We start from the raw sequence: 17,883 nt of genomic DNA, 5'->3' as shown, positions 1-17,883 counted from the left end.
CTGTCACCAATGGAGATGTGAACCTTTCAGACTGAGAAAACTGGAAGCCTGAAGACACGCGGAGCAGCATTATAAACTCTTGTTGGAAAAATGTTTTTAGCCCAAACTACCAGTCATAGACAAGTGAAAATACCTAATACTTGGAATATCCCAATATCTCACAATCTGTCAGTAGTAGACTCATTTACTCATAAATCATTGTTTCTTCACTCACACTACATAAAATGGGTAGATCTCAAAACTGTCCAATGTTCATCTTTGACCCCTCACATTTTTTGCATATGGTATAAAACTGTCCTGTACTTTAACATCTACTAGAAAGGAACCACAGGTCTTGTATCCACAATTATTAACACTCTATTATTCTGTGAACCTAACGTATTCATTTTTGGAATTATTGAGCTTTAAACACCTCTTTGACGAACTTGCATTGATGTGGGTGGGCGGGTAACTACCAAAATGTCCTATTTGGAAAAAAAAATATTGAACACTATAATACCATGTAAATGAATAACAATTATTTATATGGGATTTATGAAGCCAATAAACTTGTAGCTACTACAAACCTTGTCTTCTAGTATTCAGGAACTTAGTAGGCACACACTCTTAATGCACTGTACAAGTGCCCTGTGGTTTCATAAACAGTATTAAAAGGAAAGAGGCGCAAGGGATGTCCTGTATGAACCTGAGTACTGCTGCAATGTCCACATGCAGAGGAGCTCAGTTCAGTGGGCAGCTTGTGGAAGAAGGGATTTAAAAAAAACAAAAATAAAACTAGTAATTGAAAATTCCTCCTATTCTTAAATACACATCCCTGGGAAACCCCTTCAAGAGAAAAGTTCCTCTAAGGCTTGTTTTTTCAATTGCAAGGTGCATACAACTTTTCCATCAAAGACTGCAATGCAAGTTATATGCGACTGCAATTTGCCTGAAACCTGTCTGAGATTTGGTTGATTGGCAAAAAATGGCAGGCTGGATTTGCAAAGATGTAGTATACCTCCCAACCTCCCTGGATTTAGTGGGCCATTCCCAGATTCTGGGTGCTGTCCCAGTCGGCGGAAGGTATGTCCTGGCTTTAACTCATCTGCGTCGACAGATGAGTTGCATACAATGGTGAAGCAGGAAGCCATCCTCTCCCTGCTTCACCATTCGCCTACTGTCTTGATAGATGCTAGAATGAAGTAGGTAAAATCAGGTGATGTCTGGTATGTTGTACATCCAGTAGGTGGCACTGCCTCCGGTAACTGTTAGCATGAGGCACCACCTGCTGTATCCATGCCAAACCAAGCCAGGGTCTGATAGCCAGACTACACAGCTAATACTCTGAGAGCCGTAGCATTGTCACCTACTGGATCCACGCCACACCTAATTTAAATCACCCCATCCCTGTCTCTGTTCCAGTGACATTACTTATTGACATTATCACACCTGTTGCTCCCTGAAGACTTCGAACCACAGACAGAAGAGATGATCAAGGGAATGGGACAAGGTGAGTATTTGTATTTTTTATGTCTGTTTGATCCTGTGAGGGCATCAGGAGAGAGACATAATACTGTGGGGGCAACAGCAGGAGACTATTTACTCTAGGGTCTGCTGAAGAGGTGCATTATTTTGTGGGGCGCACCTAAAGGGGATATTAAACTGTAGGGGTAGCTGAAGGAGGGCATTAAACTGTAGGAACACCAGAAGAGGGCGTTTATTCTTTAGGGCAATTAGAAAGGGATTTTACATTATGGGGGGGGGGGGGGCAGCTGGAGAAAGACATTATAATGTTGGGGCATAGCATGACAGGGTGACTACAAAGGTGTTATATGGCGTGGGAGCACAGTGAGAAATGGATGGGAATGGGTGCAATCAAACTGGAAATGGGTGAGGCTAAATTTGTCATGGCATGCATGACATCTGTGAGGTAATGTGCTGTAATACGTTTGTATTGTGTGTAGTATTACAGGTGGTAACTCCATTTCCACAGTACGTCTAATTATGCAGATTTACTGCACAAAATGCTTTGTCTGAAACTTGATGTTGCAAGACCAGAGTTGCCACGTATCCCTAGCCTAACACTGACATTTAGTTTCTGTTTATCCATTTTGAACGAATTGTATATTATATAATAACATAATAGTCTCTTATTGTTACATGATTTTGATGATGTGATGATGCATCAGTGTGATATAAATACATTCATAGAGCTATGTATTACTATTTTATTAGATACAAACTATTTGTGCTGCACACATTAAGTAGTTCAATAATCCAATGTACAATGAAACTGAAAGAAATAGCGGAATAAGGGTCTATTCAGACATTTTTTTACATCCATTTATATAGGAAAAAAGGATGCATGGTCATCCGTTTACATGGACATCAAAGTTAAAAAAAAAAAAAAAAAAAGATCCATTTCTGTGTTTTTTTTATTTTTTTTTTGAAGGAAACAAAAGCGTAGTATTCCATACTTTGTGTCCATCAAAAAAAAAACTAACATAAACAGATTTTTTTTTAAAACACTGATGTCTATGTAAACGGATGACCATCAGTTTTCATCCTTTTTTTGCATCTGTTGCATCCTTTAAACAGTTGTAAAATACAGATGTAAAAATCGTGATGTGAATAGAGTTTAATACTGCCATCAATACACAGCAGCTTCATTAATAAATTATCATAAGCTTTGTACTTATTGTATATTCCCAGGTTCTATTGTTAAATGTAATTGAAATGCCTAAATAAACTATGCAAAGTTAGCTAAAAACACAAACCACTGCCACCTACTTCTAAAATGAAAAAATTTAGACTGGCATAACGTTTTTCCACGAGTATAGCCATATTTATATTTGCAGTCAATTAAAAGTTAAACATTTTTGCAAATATACGTAATAATTTTTGTTGTGTTTTAAAGATTTTCTCTATCCATCATAGTGGTGATAGTCTGTTGTCTTGATCAGTTACCAATGGATATGATTATGAATGCAGGAACTTACTGTGGTCTATAGTCACTGTGGACAGGTTATTAGGCAGGGACACTCCATGTATGAGAAGATAATCCGGCCACAAGAAATCATGGCTGGGTTTCAGAGTATAAGAGGGCATTCATACGGAATATTTTGGCACGGATTCTGATGCGGAATCCGTGTCAGAATCCACACGGAAAAAAAGCCTCCCATTGACTTCAATGGGTTCTGTTTTCTGCGCAGAACCCATTGAAATCAATGGGAGGGTTTTTTTTCCCAGAAATTCTGTGTGAATGCCCTCTAAAATGTTCCTGCATTCATGGTCAAATTTATCAGCAACCAATCAAAGACAACATACTGCTAGGATGGTTAGAGAAAATCTTTGAGGCTCCGTTCCCACGGAGTAACGCGCCGCTCATTTAGACACCTATACACGTGTCAGAGTGAGGCGCTTCAAAACAGATCCCATTGACTTCAATGGGTGCCGGCTTTTGCAAGCTACACATTGAAATCAATGGGAGGCTTTTTAACCCATTGATTTCAATGTGTAGCGCGCGTAAGCCGGCACCCATTGAAGTCAATGGGATCTGTTTTGAAGCGCCTCACTCTGACACGTGTTTACGTGTCAGAATGAGCGGCCCGTTACACCGTGGGAACGGAGCCCAAAACTGCAAAATGTTTGATTATTTAAATATGCAAAAATGTTTAACTTTTAATTCTCTACTATTTATTGTTATTTTCATTGGAAACCCCTTTAAAGAATTTAAAGATGTTATAAATATATATTTCTCAATACAATGAGAATATTAAAAGTTTGTACCATGTATTTTAGCCACATTAAGTTAAAACTAAACGACCAGTTTCTTCAGCTAATACCATGTGACTGAACCCAACATTAACATGCCCCATACTGATGAAAGGATATGTCATGTCTCCATAGTTAGTTGTCTAGGACAAGTAGCAACACCACATCACAGGACAAATGCCTGAGACACAGAAAAACTTTTATTTGTAGAACATTCAAGGCTCTCTCAAGTTTTCTCTCAGGCTGAAGGGAAGTTGATTGTCAAGTAGAGGATCTCCTTGTGGAAATTTGCCTGAGCATTGACCAGATGGAATAGATTAAAGAAGCTGTTGTCCTCCTGATTACGTCGCCCTGTAACATAACAACGAAAATACTCATTATGGATTGTAGTCAGGAAAGTATATTATGGAGGATTATGTAGATAATCTGTTTTCCCATAGTCCAAACAGCAGCACAACAGATGGGGTATTCCTGCCCCTGCGTGCAATCAGGACAGGTGGAACTTTTACTCAATCAAAGAACCTCCCCTATAAGAGGTCACCAGACCTCCCCCTCCTCGTGTTAGTTCTAAAGTAGAGATTTCCAAACCCTTCAGAAAATTAACAAGCCAAACATACAGGGAGGGAGCTTTGTGCTGCTGTTTGGACTATGGGAAAACAGATTATCTACATAATCCTCCATTCCCCATACGTCCAACACAGCAGCACAACAGATGGGGAGGTAGCAAGAAATCCCCCCCTAGGGTGGGACTCCCTGACAAACTGATGTCCATACCGAGCGACCGAAGGCAGCCGCCTCCGCGCTCAAATCGTCCAACCTATCATGTCTCACAAAAGTTAAGTGAGAACTCCAGGTCGCTGCCGCACAAATCTGGTCCAGGGAGATGGAATATCTCTCCCCACATGTCGTGGCAACTGCACAACTAGAATGTGCCCTTAAAACTCAGGCGGAAGTAGGCCCTGAGTACTGAATGCTTGAGAGATGGCCTCCTTGATCCATCTCGCCAATGTTGCCTTCAAGGCTCTACACCCCTTGTATTTTCTGAAAAGACTTACCAGAAAGGTTTTCTGGGTCGACGGGACTTTTTGGAATAAATCCCGGGAGATATCTTAATTGTACCCTGTCTGGAAGAATAGTAAATACGGCTCAGAGGCTGCTAAAGCCTGCAGTTCTCCAGTACGCTTAGCTGATGTGACGGCTAAGAGGAATTCCACTTTGCAGAAGAGGAACTTTAGTCCTATGTCTTGTAGTGGTTCAAAGGGGGGCCCACAGAGCCCCTGCAGTACCATAGCTAAATCCCATTGGGGGATTAGGACTTGGATTGCGGGTCGGAGCCACCGGCCCCTCTTAAGGATTAACTTACCAACGAATCTTGAGACAATCTTATCCCTAATACGGCTGAAAGGGCAGCTACATGCACTTTTAATGTCACCGGGGTGAGGGCTTTCTCCAGCCCGCTTTACCAAAACTCCAATACCGTCTCCATAACTGGTATTGCACGTTGATTCTCTGTGCACCATTGCTGGTAAATTCTGCCAATCCTCATGTAGCTTCTATTCATAGAATCTGCCCTTAGCAGGCCAGTGTTGTCCGCATGGCCTGTGACAATCCCCCATGTCCGTATAGGGTGCGGTCAACCTCCAGGCTGTCAGGTTGAACCTCTTCAGGTCCTGGCATAGCCACTTGTTTCGGGTTACCAGGTTGTGAAGAAGTGGAAGCCTCCAGTAATTCCCTCGACTCATCTGTATGAGGTGGGTAAATCATGCCCTTTTTGGCCAGAACGGTATGATGGCAATCACCCATACCTGGTCTTGACTGATCTTGGCCAATACCTTCGAAACCATGGGAAGTGGAGGGAAGATGTATGCCAGCCTGAACCTCCAAGGTATTGATAGGGCATCTACTGCCAAGGGGTTGTCCTCCTGGTAGAGGGAACAGACCCTCTCCACCTTGGCATTGTACTGGGTGGCCATCAGATCCACCTCGGGGAGACCCCTCATCCGAGTCAACTGACGAAAGACCTCCTGGTTGAGGGACCACTCGCCCGACACTGCTTCTCCCCTGCTGAGCTGGTCTGCCAGCACATTCAGATGTCCCCTTATGTGCACCGCACTGAGGTGGCTTAGATTTTCCTCAGCCCAGGAAAAAAATCTGATCTGTTAGCTTGAAGAGGGAGGGGACCTCATCCCTCCCTGCTTGTTCAGGTAGAGGACCACCGTGACGTTGTCCGTCCTGACTCTGACCGCCTTGCCGCGTAGATCCTGGGTGAAGTATAGCAGGGTTCAATACACTGCGCAGACTCGCGCCAATTCGATGACTGAGCAGTCTCCAGTCGGCTCCATGTCCCTTGTGCCAGGGTCTCCCCCCGATGCGCTCCCCAGCCATGGAAGGAGGCATCCGTTGTCAACAGGGTCCAGTCGGGCTGGACCGTGGACATCCCGTCCTTCAATAGGGACCACCATAGCAGTGATAGACGGGTACTGATGGACAACTGGATAGGCTTCTTCAGCCCTGAGGGGCTGCGGCTCCAAACCTTGAGGATCTCGCTCTGTAGTGGACGCATATGCTCTAGTGCCCATGGAACTGCATCTGCAGCTACTGACATTAAACCTAGGACCTTCATTGAGGTTCTTACCCGAACCTCCCGCGTATCCGCCAGATGTTGCAACGCCCGACAAATCTACTCCTTCTGACTGTGAGGGAGAGATATCTCCATCCTCTGAGAGTCCACAATGAACCCAAGAACTGGATTCTGGTGGTGGGGACGACTGCCGAGTTTTGACCATTGATCAGCCCGCCTAACTCTTCTAGGAAGGCGATAGTGATCCTTAGGTGGGCCGCGAGAACCTCTGTTGAGTGGGCCTTTAACAGCCAATCGTCTAGGTACGGTATGATGAATATACCTTGGAGCCGAAGAGCTGCAACGACCGGGGCCACGACCTTTGTAAAGGTGTGGGGGGGCGAGGATATTCCGAACGGAAGAGCTGTGAACTGCAGATGACACAGAGTACCGTTCAGCACAACCCCGATCCTCAAGAACCTTCTGTGTGGCGGAAATATCGGGACGTGTAAATATGCGTCCCTTAAATCTAGGGTGACAAACCTGTCTCCTCGGTGCAGAAAAGGTGTCACTGACCTGATAGTTCCCTTCCGGAAACGGGTCTTGAGGACGTATTGGTTGAGAAATCTTAAATCGACCACCATTCTCTGACTCCCGATGTTTTGGGTCCCAAAAACACTGGAGAGTAAAATCCGGTCGATTGCTCTGCCAGGCACTGGCCCTAGAGCGCCTTTGTCCAGGTATCCCTGAACAGCGTTCTCCAGAAGGATCTGCTTTTGAACACAAAACGCGGGTTTACACAAATTTGTCGGGTGGGTGAGATGTGAACTTTATTTTGTAGCTCGAATACACGAGCTGGAGGCCCCATGGGTCCTGAATGTGATGGCTCCATGCCGCCGAGAAGTGGGAAAGTCGACCTTCCACTGGCAAAGCGGATACAAGGGGAGGGGGGAGTAGACGTCAGAAGGTAGTTTCTCCTTCTCAGGCTCTCGGATGGTGTGTCAATTTATACCTCCATAATGGTATCCAGCTCTTTCCAAAAGAGCCTGCCCGGCTCAAACGGAAGTGCGCACAAGTTGTATTTGGAAGTACTATCTGCCCTCCAGGGCTTCATCCACAGGGGGCGTTTTGCGGCCGTGGCTAATGAGATAGCCTTCGCCGCAATCTTCACTTGATACAAACCTGCTTCTGCCAAATAATCCACTGCTACGGAGGTGGAGGATAGGAACGCCAGAAGATCATCACAGGGAACACCTGTATAGATATCTCTACACAGAGTAGATCTATTACCTCGCAGGAACTGAACGACTTCTCCTGTTGAACTCCCACGGAGGCCTGCGCAGATGCTGCAGTATAAATTCGGTGCAGGGAACCCTCTGCACGCCTGTATATCGCCTCCTGGAGATTTGAGCCATCTTCTGATGGCACTAACGTGCGCCTCGATAATTTAGAGACAGCCATATCGACTCCTGGGGGACGACCCCAATGATCAAATTTGTAGTGACGCCGACACAGTAGGCGTTAGTCAGGCAGCCCACAGGCAGATGGCACAGATGGAGAAGGCAGATCTAGCCTTCGGGTAGAGTACGAACAGTATAGAACTCTAGACCCGGTGCACTTAACATAAAAGTCTGTTTCCTTACAGACAGCAACACGAAAAAAAACCTCCCCTTTTTTTTTTTTTTTTTTTTAAAGGGACTTGTTCACTCACAAAAGTAGTCTTGGTGCACCTTAGCTTACCTCACCAGAGCTGTGGGAGTTGCTGGATAACTCACTGCCATCTCATAGGCTGCAGTTCCCATTAGCTGCGCTTTAGGGCAGCGGGAAGACCCGGCCAGATAGGTGCGGTAAAGCCATAACAATCGCACAGGGCATCGCAATAGACATGCACAACTATGCACTAAGCATAAAGGGAGCAGAAGCTGACACACAAATTCCATGCCTGTGAACTGTAACACAGCCAGGCACCTACAGGCCACAGTAATAGACATAAGTGCTCACACTATGCACTAAGCATGAAGGGAGCAAAGGCTCCACCCAAATTCCATGCCTGACTGTAACACAGACAGGCCATTGCAATAGAAATGAGTGCTCACACTATGCACTAAGCATGAAGGGAGCAAAGGCTCCACCCAAATTCCATGCCTGACTGTAACACAGACAGGCCATTGCAATAGAAATGAGTGCTCACACTATGCACTAAGCATGAAGGGAAGCAAGGCTCCCACAAAAATTCCATGCCTGACTGTAACACAGACAGGCCGTTGCAATAGAAATAAGTGCTCACACTATGCACTAAGCATGAAGGGAAGCAAGGCTCCCACAAAAATTCCATGCCTGACTAACACAGACAGGTACATACAGGCCATTGCAATAGACATACAATCGACATAATAGAGTGCCCATAGCAAAAAGTATCAGTGCTTTTAGTTTTCAGAAAACACAGAGGAAAGCTAGGACTCAGCTTACCTTATTGGGCAGTGAATGAGCTGTGCACAGCTGAACCATCAGACATCCTGCAAAGCAGGTAAGACAAAACCTAAATCTTTCTCTCAGAAGGAAAGAAAGAGAAGGAAAGAAAGGGAAAGAAGAAGGAGCTAACAGCCACCTTCTTCAGATCCCGGAGGAGGCCACAGGCCTCCTCACCACCTGTCCCTGTCCGCAGGACAGAAAAAAACACGAGGAGGGGGAGGTCTGGTGACCTCTTATAGGGGAGGTTCTTTGATTGAGTAAAAGTTCCACCTGTCCTGATTGCACGCAGGGGCAGGAATACCCCATCTGTTGTGCTGCTGTGTTGGACGTATGGGGAATGTTTAATATTGTTGCTTATCCATTTATGGGGTGTTTTATGATTGTATGTGGTTTTTGAACATGTAGGTGTTGAATTGTAGGGGATAATAATATCAACTTGCATTCACAAAATGTAGAACCGCAGTGAACTAAGAAGAACTTGTACTGGAAGCATTACTTTAGGTACAAAATAGAGGTATACAAGCATTTCACTTTTGCAACACTGCAAACACAAAGGTGCAACATTTTGCTGAAAAAGGCCATATTTATTGAAACAAGGCTAAAACACCATTTCACTAAGGATGCAGACAGGCCTAAATATTTTATGTGTAAGTTAGCACAGGTACAATATACTGATGAACACACTTACTTACCTTCAACCCCTGAGGTAACTGGATGTCTCCTGGGCCTCATGCGCACATAGTCCTGTTCTGAGGATTATGGAGCATGTCCTATCTAGATCCATAAAAACGGATTGAATCGGCACATTGAAATAAGATGGAAGGTGCTCAGATGTTATCCAAGATTTATCCAAGTCCCTTCTGTCAAAAATGGGAATCCGCTCAGGCTGCACACTTGGCTGTGAGCATGAGGCCTTAGGGGTCATTTGTACAAACATTTTCTATCCATGAAACACAGTCTGAGTGCAAGGCAGCATTTTCCAGACTGACCATGGTCATGTAAATAGAACTACATGTGAACTCTGATGCAGTGAGCCTCCAAAATGCCAGCACTACTAAAGACATAAAGTTGTGAGTTTGGCACAGTAGCACATTTGCCATTCAGGAGCTCACGGCATCATAATTTACTATAATGCAATGAGTCATGGACACAGCCAATCCGAGAAATACTGCTGTCACATGGGCCATGTTATAGGGAGAGAACATGGTCCTGTGAATAAGGCTTTAGTATTCTAATTACACACTAACAAGGCTTCTATACAGTGCCAGTGTTGGATGCTGTGCACCCAGTAGGCTGTTAGCCAGCATTGTTTGTACTCTACATGTAATCATATGACTGGCACTTTATAGAAGCCATGTCACTGTGCATTTAGAATACTTAAAGGGATCCTATCATACAAACCCTTTTTTTCTCATTAAAGGGATTCTACCATTAAAAAACTATTTTTTCTAGGTAACACGTCGGAATAGCCTTTAGAAAGCTTGTCGGACGCCTGCGCAGTACGCTCTGTTCGGCGAAGACTTTGAGGAACGTACTGCGCATGCGCAAAATTGCGGTGTCGGCACTATGGCCGCGGGCATGTGCAGTACATTCGGCAAAATTCGCCGAACAGAGCGTACTGTGCAGGCGTCCAACATCAAGCTGAAGAAGGAAGGGCAGGATACAGAAGAACATAGAGGCGACGCTGCAGTTGGTTTTCGAGCAGCAATGGGGACGCCCCCATCGCATCTCCTGCGCTGAGGGACGCCCCCATCGCTGCGAGAGAACTAATTAGCATACCGGTACAAACCGGTATTTCGAACGAGCAGCGCGGCGGAGAGCACTTCCAAAGGTAGGATATGAATAGTCTTTCTAAAGGCTATTCCGACATGTTACCTAGAAAAAATAGTTTTTTAATGGTAGAATCCCTTTAACACTTTGGAATAGCCTTAAGAAATGCTATTCTTCTCCTACCTTTCGTTGTCTTCTCCACGCCGCCGTTCCGTAGGAATCCCGGTTTTTGTCGGTATGTAAATTAGTTCTTTTGCAGCACTGGGGGCGGACCCCAACGCTCAAACAGCACTGGGGGCATCCCCAATGCTATGAGAGAACTCTCTCCAGCGCCGCCGCCTCCATCTTTGTCAGCAGCGTCCTCTTCATCCTCTTCTTCCGACGGTGGCTTGCAACTTCTAGGCCTCGGGCAGAGCAGACTGCGCATTGCCACAGGCCACGAGAAAATGGCCACTTGCACAGTATTGTAAGTGGCCATTTTCTCGTGGCCTGTGGGCATGCGCAGTCTGCTCTGCCCGAGGCCTAGAAGTTACAAGCCACCACTGGAAGAAGAGGATGAAGAGGACGCTGCTGACGAAGATGGAGGCGGCGCTGGAGAGAGTTCTCTGACAGCATTGGGGACGCCCCCAGTGCTGTTTGAGTGCTGGGGTCCGCCCCCAGTACTGCGAGAGAACTCATTTGCATACCGACAAGAACTTGGAGTCCTATGGAACGGTGGCGCGGAGAAGACAATGAAAGGTAGGAGAAGAATAGCCTTTCTTATATTCCGACGTGTCACTCAGAAAAAAAAGGGTTTGTATCAGTGGCGTAACTACCACCATAGCAGCGGTAGCAGCTGCCACAGGGCCCGGGACATTAGGGGCCCGGTGACAGCTGCTACTGCTGCTATCATTATGCTCGGAGGTCTTTTCGGACCCCCGAGTATAATGATCGGGCCCCCCTGTTGGTGGAATATTTTCCACCAACAGGGGGCCCCGAAGCTGCAGCAACGGCTGAGACACAGGAGCTGCAGCTCTGGCTCCTCTCAGCGCTGCAGGATGCTCCCCCTCTCTCCCCCCTCCCTTTCTCTGCTGTCCTCTGCCCACCAATGAGAGGAGGAGGCGGGGCTTATCCCTGCCGTCCTGCACAGAAGAGAAGAGGAAGAAGCTGCTCTAGGAAAATGAAGATACACAGGTACGTACTGGGGTTACTATACTTATTACTATCAGGCATTTGGGGGGATTACTTGTGTTTTAGTAACTCCATGTGCCTCATAGTAATAGCAGTTAACCCCATCATCTCCCTCACATTAACCCCTGTTTGCCTCACCATAAGAGTTACTGATATGTGAGACATTTGGGGGTAATAGTAATGAAGATACTTTATTATTACCTCCATGTTTCTCACATATCAGTAACTCTAATGGTGAGGCATACAGGGGTTAATGTGAGGGAGATGATGGGGTTAACTGTTATTAATATGAGGCACATGGAGTTACTAAATTGTAATGCACAGGACCAGATTTTTTTTTATCCACAATTTGTCCTGGTATAGCGGTCAGCGGTGACAGTATTTAGTCCTGTAGGGGCCACTAAGGGACATAATACTGTGTGCAGGGGGCCACTATTGGGTATAATACTGTGTGCAGAGGCCACTATTGGGTATAATACTGTGTGCAGGGGCCACTAAGGGACATAATACTGTGTGCAGGGGCCACTAAGGGACATAATACTATGTGCAGGGGCCACTAAGGGACATAATACTGTGTGCAGGGGCCACTATTGGGTATAATACTGTGTGCAGGGGCCACTATGGGACATAATAGAGCGCGCAGGAATGCGTAGGAGGGACTCGGTCGAGATCTTCGGTGTCGGGGGGGCCCCATGTCAAAAGTTCGCCACGGGGCCCCGCCATTCCTAGTTACGCCACTGGTTTGTATGATAGGATCCCCTTAGCATCCACTAAGTGTCAGCCAATAATTAATTTAATGGGGGATACTTATTAAGGCTGGTGTTCTTCGTCCTTATTCATACTTCTGTGCTGCCTGTGTTCTCCATGGACAGAACACAGACTAATTGATTTAAGCGTATACAGGCATCCATATTTTTTCATGGACCATTGGTTCATGGAAAGAAAATGGACACATGCATTATTTTGGTCCATTTTGTCCAATTCACGTGCAGTTAATTTTTATGGATGTGAAATATAGATCACAAAAAAGAACAGAACTTCTAACACGGACCTTTGAAGATGCATAGGTAAGAGCGCCGCACCTCCCATGAGGCGACCTGAAGCGAGCACTTCAGGCGGCACTATGTCAGGGACTCAGGGAGGGCGGCATTTTTGCTAACCTAAGCCAGTCCAGGACAAGCTGTCCTGGACTGGCTTAGCATGGAGTGGTGGTTTGGGGAGGCCACTGGAGCAGCGCTGCTCCAGCAGCCTCCCCTCACGCTCAGGCAGAGCGCAGGCTGTCTCTGGGCCTGCTCTCTGCCGGCGAACGGCGCTAAGCACCGCCCCCTTTCGAGACACCACGCCCCTCCGCTAAGCCACGCCCCCGCTCCGCCCCCTACTCCCGGCAAAGGGGGGGGGGCGGCTTTCTGTACTTCGCTCGGGCGCCGAAAGGAGCAGGTTCACCCCTGGTAAGATGTCCAACAATCCATGTTTTTGCATCCACAAAATGCCCATGGATGTGATACAATTCTTAAGTGGTACATCTTGGGCCATCAATGTGTCAGATTTCAGGTATAATTTGTGGTAGTTTTCTAGCATATATTACAATAAATGTGCAGGGCCCCCTAATTCTCACATTCCCCTATGCCGCCCCCCTAGCTTTTTTTTCTTCACAAAACCAAAAAACTTTGCTGTGGAACTGAGCTAAAATAAGACTTTTGCCAGCAAAGTGGATTTGCAGAGTTGTGCCAGCAGCAAGATTCAATTTAATAAGAATTGCTCTAGAAAAATGACTGGTAACATAGTGCACTGTGTCCAATCTGTTAAAAAGGAAATACACTTTTAAATTATAAGACATTTTCTTATGAAATTGTATAGGTATTCTTAGCATAGGGGTACTCAGAGCCCTCTCTGTTGGCACACGTGCCATCGCCCAGATCACTCACTAACGGGGAATCCGGTACAGGATTCCTCATTAGAGAGCGATCCCTTCTGCAAATGCACATACAGCTGAAAACTGTCAATGTAAGCTGTGGGTCTGCGGTTTACAGTGACTACAGAGTGTAACCTCTGCAACGCCTGCGCAATGACATAAGTCATTGGCGCCTGTAGTGAGAAGAAGGAGGAGGGCGCTCTTTGTGGGACTGCATATTGGGTACCTAGCATATACTACTTTGTGGGGGGCCTACTGTGGAGCATATAATACTAATTTTGTGGGGGCCTATTGTGGTGAATATAGTACTGAGTTGGGGCCCAAGGTTGTGCACATAATACTGTGTGGGGGCTCAAAGTGGTGCATATAATACTGTGTGGGGGCCCACTGTAGAGCATATAATAGTGTGTGGGGGCGCACTGTCGAGCATATAATAGTGTGTGGGGGCGCACTGTGGAGCGCATAATACTGTATGGGGGCCCACTGTGGAGCATATAATACTGAGTGGGGGGCCACTGTTAAACACATTGTACAGCATAGAGACCACTATGGAGCAGATTGTACTATGTGGGGGCCGCTGTGGGGCATATTATATTGTGTGGGGGCCCTTTCACTATTTATATCACACAGTATCTGTTTTATAGCAGACGCGTGATATTATTACAGGTCGTAATAACATTGCACGGTCACTATAAAACAGATCCTGTTTGATGTAAATAGTGAACATTAATTGTTCAAAAGCACCAAATGCAGAGACTATTACCTCTCAGTACAAAGTTGTTTGTATCATTGTAATCTCGGTAAAGCAATTGTGGATCCGCACAGTATTAAGGTTAAATTGCCATGTTGGCACTTTGAAATAATTTAGTGGGTTTTGGGTTGCAGTTTGGGCACTCGTTCTCTAAAAGGTTCACCATCCCTGCTATAGGGGAACAGATGCAACCAAAAACTTTAAGCCTATGTGGTTACAAAATGTGCCTATAAATGGCACAAAGTAGGTTGTGGTCCCTGTTACAGCTGTTGCATTGTGGCCCAAGAGTTTTTTCCTTCTTGTGTTAAAGAGGTATTTTAGTAACACAAGTTAACACCTATCCAAAGTATTGGGGGTAAATCACTAATCGGTGGGGGTATTTTGCAGGTTGGAGCAGCAGCACTGTACTTTTCCCGCTGAAATGAATGCAGAGGCAGCACACATTTCCAACCTGCTGCTCCCCTTTAATTAAAAATTGGCATATGTAAATGAAGACGGAGAGCAATGATATGGCTATTGTTTACCTCTGATCTTGACCGATCATGTAGCTATGCCTTATATTTCAGTTCAATTGTTTTTATACCATTGATTTATTTCACTGGTCCGGGTTCTAGTTTCCATGTAAAATGTAGTTTAAAGTTATGGATAGTCAGAATCTAATGAAACTCTAATGACCATCTGATTTCTATGAGGGAAAAATAGGGGCTTAGAGGGTGATAACTATTGGCTAAACAGTGCTTAATCCAACAGCTATCTCAGTGATGGCGAACCCTTTTGAGACCAAGTGCCCAAACTGCAACCCAAAACCCAATAAATTATCGCAGAGTGCTAACACGGCAATTTAACCTTAAAACTCTGTGGATCCACCATTGCGAACCCACAAATTACAGTCGTGTGAATGGGGCTTTACAGAGCTTGTACTGAAAGGTAAAAGTCTCTGCATTTGATAATTTTGAACAATTAATATTCATTATTTACATCGCACAGGATCTGTTTTATAGTGACCAAACAATGTTATTACATCTTGTACTAATATCATGTCTGCTATAAAACAGATACTGTGTGATATAAATAGTGAGGGGACCCCACACAGTATAATCTGCCCACAGTGGCCCACACACAGTACAATCTGCCCCACAGTGGCTCTCACACAGTACAATCTGCCCCATAGCGGCCCTCACACAGTACAATCTGCCCTGCAGTGGCCCCCACACACACAGTACAATCTGCCCCGCAGTGACCCTCATAAAGGATTCCACAGTAGCCCCCCCCTCCCCACACAGTAGTAAATGTTCCACAGTAGCCCCCTTCCCACACAGTAGTAAATGTTCCACAGTAGCCTCCCTCCCCACACAGTATTAAATGCTGCACAGTAGTCCCACCTCCCCACACAGTATTAAATGCTGCACAGTAGTCCCCCCCTCCCCACACAGTATGAAATGTTCCACAGTTGTCCCTCTCCCCAAACAGTAGTAAATGTGCCACAGTAGTCTCTCTCCCCCACACAGTACACACACAAATATACTTACCTGAAGAGCCGCCAGGCGTCTTTCTCCTGTTGACTGCGGGCGCTGATGACTTATGTCATCTCGCTTGCGTCGGGGTAGAGGTCACACTCTGCAATCAGTGTAGGTTGTGCGATCCATGGCCTATACTGACAGCTTTCAGCTGGATGTGCATTTGCACATCCAGATGAAAGCAGCAATCACTCACTAACGGGGAATCCTGTACCGGATTCCCCGTTAGTGAGCGATCCAGGCGACCACATGCATGCCAGCATAGAGGGCTCTGTGTGCTCATGCGTGCCATAGGTTCGCCATCACGGAGCTATCTCATATTTGTGAACACCTAAACAATCTGACAGAACAGAATAAATGATTTGCAACACTAACCTGAGATGACTGAATGCAGCAAATCCATGATAACACGAGCAAAGGTGTTTTCCACATTCTGCAGGAAGGTTTTTCTCTCTTGTTGAGTGCTAAAAACTTTACAAATCCTCTGCATCATTTTCACTGCCCAGTCCATGCAGTACATATCCTTTTCACAAACCTGACTTGCATATAAAAAAGAAGTGTGCTAAATAAAGGCTGAACTTATAAGGGATATAAGAAGCACCTTTTGTGACAGGAAACCTCTTCAGATTCCCGTAGTAATGACAGTGGGTTGTGCCACACAAGCATTCAGGGAATCACAATGCTGAATTCCATGATAGAAATTCATATGTGTGTTCACTGTTTGTCACCCTGGCCATAAAGAGCCCCAGTCAATCGGGAGATTTATCATATGGAGAATTTTTAACGTAAGGTTTACAGGAGCCTGAGTTACCATAATTTCCACCAACACCTTCAAAAAAACACACAATGTTTGATACGTTTGGCACCTCGTCTAACACTTCTTTCTTGAGATTTTACTCCACTTACTAGGTCATCATCTCCTACCGGAGGGATATTAAGAGAAATTTGTGACGTTTTAAAAACCACATTTACCAAATCTGGAATACATCAGCTTGACAAAATATCCATACCCACTTTCCTGCTAACTTCTGAAAAGTGAATTGCGTGGCTTGAAAATAACTCTGTTGTGGAGCAGAAACATTAAGTTTGTGTACTATGGGTTCATTCAGGTTTTGCTGTGCACACTGGGCCTAAAACCCCTAGTTTTTCTTAGTGCTTCCCTAATCATGGAAACTTATATAATCATTTACAGTTATCTCTTAAGGGAGGGTTCACACCTGCACCCGTGCCGCTTTAGGTAATCCAGCCGGTTTCCGTCTTCTGCCCCAAGATACTGGACAGGGGATGGAAACTTGGCAGTCAGTTTTTAAACTCATTTACTTGATCCTCAAAGCGTTTTCTTTTAACCGGACACAAAGTCCTGCATGTCCGACTTTGTGTCCAGTTAAAAAAACGGTTTTGCTGCGGACAGGCACAAAACGCTCACAGGCGGTCACTTTGCAAACCCATTCAAGTGAATGGGTTTCAAAACTGACTGCCAGGTTTCTGTCTCCTGTCCAGTATCTCGGGGCAGACGATGGAAAGTGGCAGGATTGCCTAAAGTGGCTTCAGGCACAGGTGTGAACCCACCCTAAAGGTGTTTCCTGGGTTAAAAATACTGACAACCTATCCTAAAGATAAGACATCAGTGGGGGTCTGACATTCAACACCCTCATTGATCAGCTCTCAGTAGCTGATACAGAGAATGGAGAATGAAGCAGATAGTGTAGGTCTCTGTAAAGTACTGCATCGGGTAAGCTACAGTGTCTCCGTTCCACCAAAATAAACAGAATAGAGCTATCTGCTTCCTGCTCCATTCTCTGTGTATCAGCTGTAGAGAACAGGTATTTGATGAGGATGGCGGGTGTGAGACACCCACCAATTTGATAATAAAGACCTATCTGTATGAAAACATCAATATTTTTAGTGTGGAAAACACATTAATACAAATGAAAAAAGATGACACAGCTTTTAGGGGAGTCTGTTAGGAGACTCATGC

The 17,883-nt window shown here is 45.4% G+C and overlaps 1 protein-coding gene across 1 annotated transcript in view; it reads right to left on the bottom strand.

Moving 5' to 3' along the window:
* Positions 1-3,929: 3,929 nt before the first annotated feature.
* FBXO47 (F-box protein 47) overlaps positions 3,930-17,883 on the bottom strand; it is a 58,272-nt gene continuing 44,318 nt past the window's right edge. Inside the window, exons 9-10 of the mRNA XM_075278354.1 lie at positions 16,281-16,440; positions 3,930-4,104 (exon numbers count right to left, since the gene is read on the bottom strand). Coding sequence (XP_075134455.1) covers positions 3,992-4,104; positions 16,281-16,440 — 273 coding nt within the window. The 3' untranslated portion in view covers positions 3,930-3,991. The remainder of the gene's footprint in view (positions 4,105-16,280; positions 16,441-17,883) is intronic.

Source organism: Leptodactylus fuscus, chromosome 6 (assembly GCF_031893055.1).
Source record: "Leptodactylus fuscus isolate aLepFus1 chromosome 6, aLepFus1.hap2, whole genome shotgun sequence".
NCBI lineage: Eukaryota > Metazoa > Chordata > Amphibia > Anura > Leptodactylidae > Leptodactylus > Leptodactylus fuscus.
The sequence above is the reverse complement of the archived record's forward strand: the minus strand, read 5'-3'. Positions and strand labels throughout refer to the sequence as shown.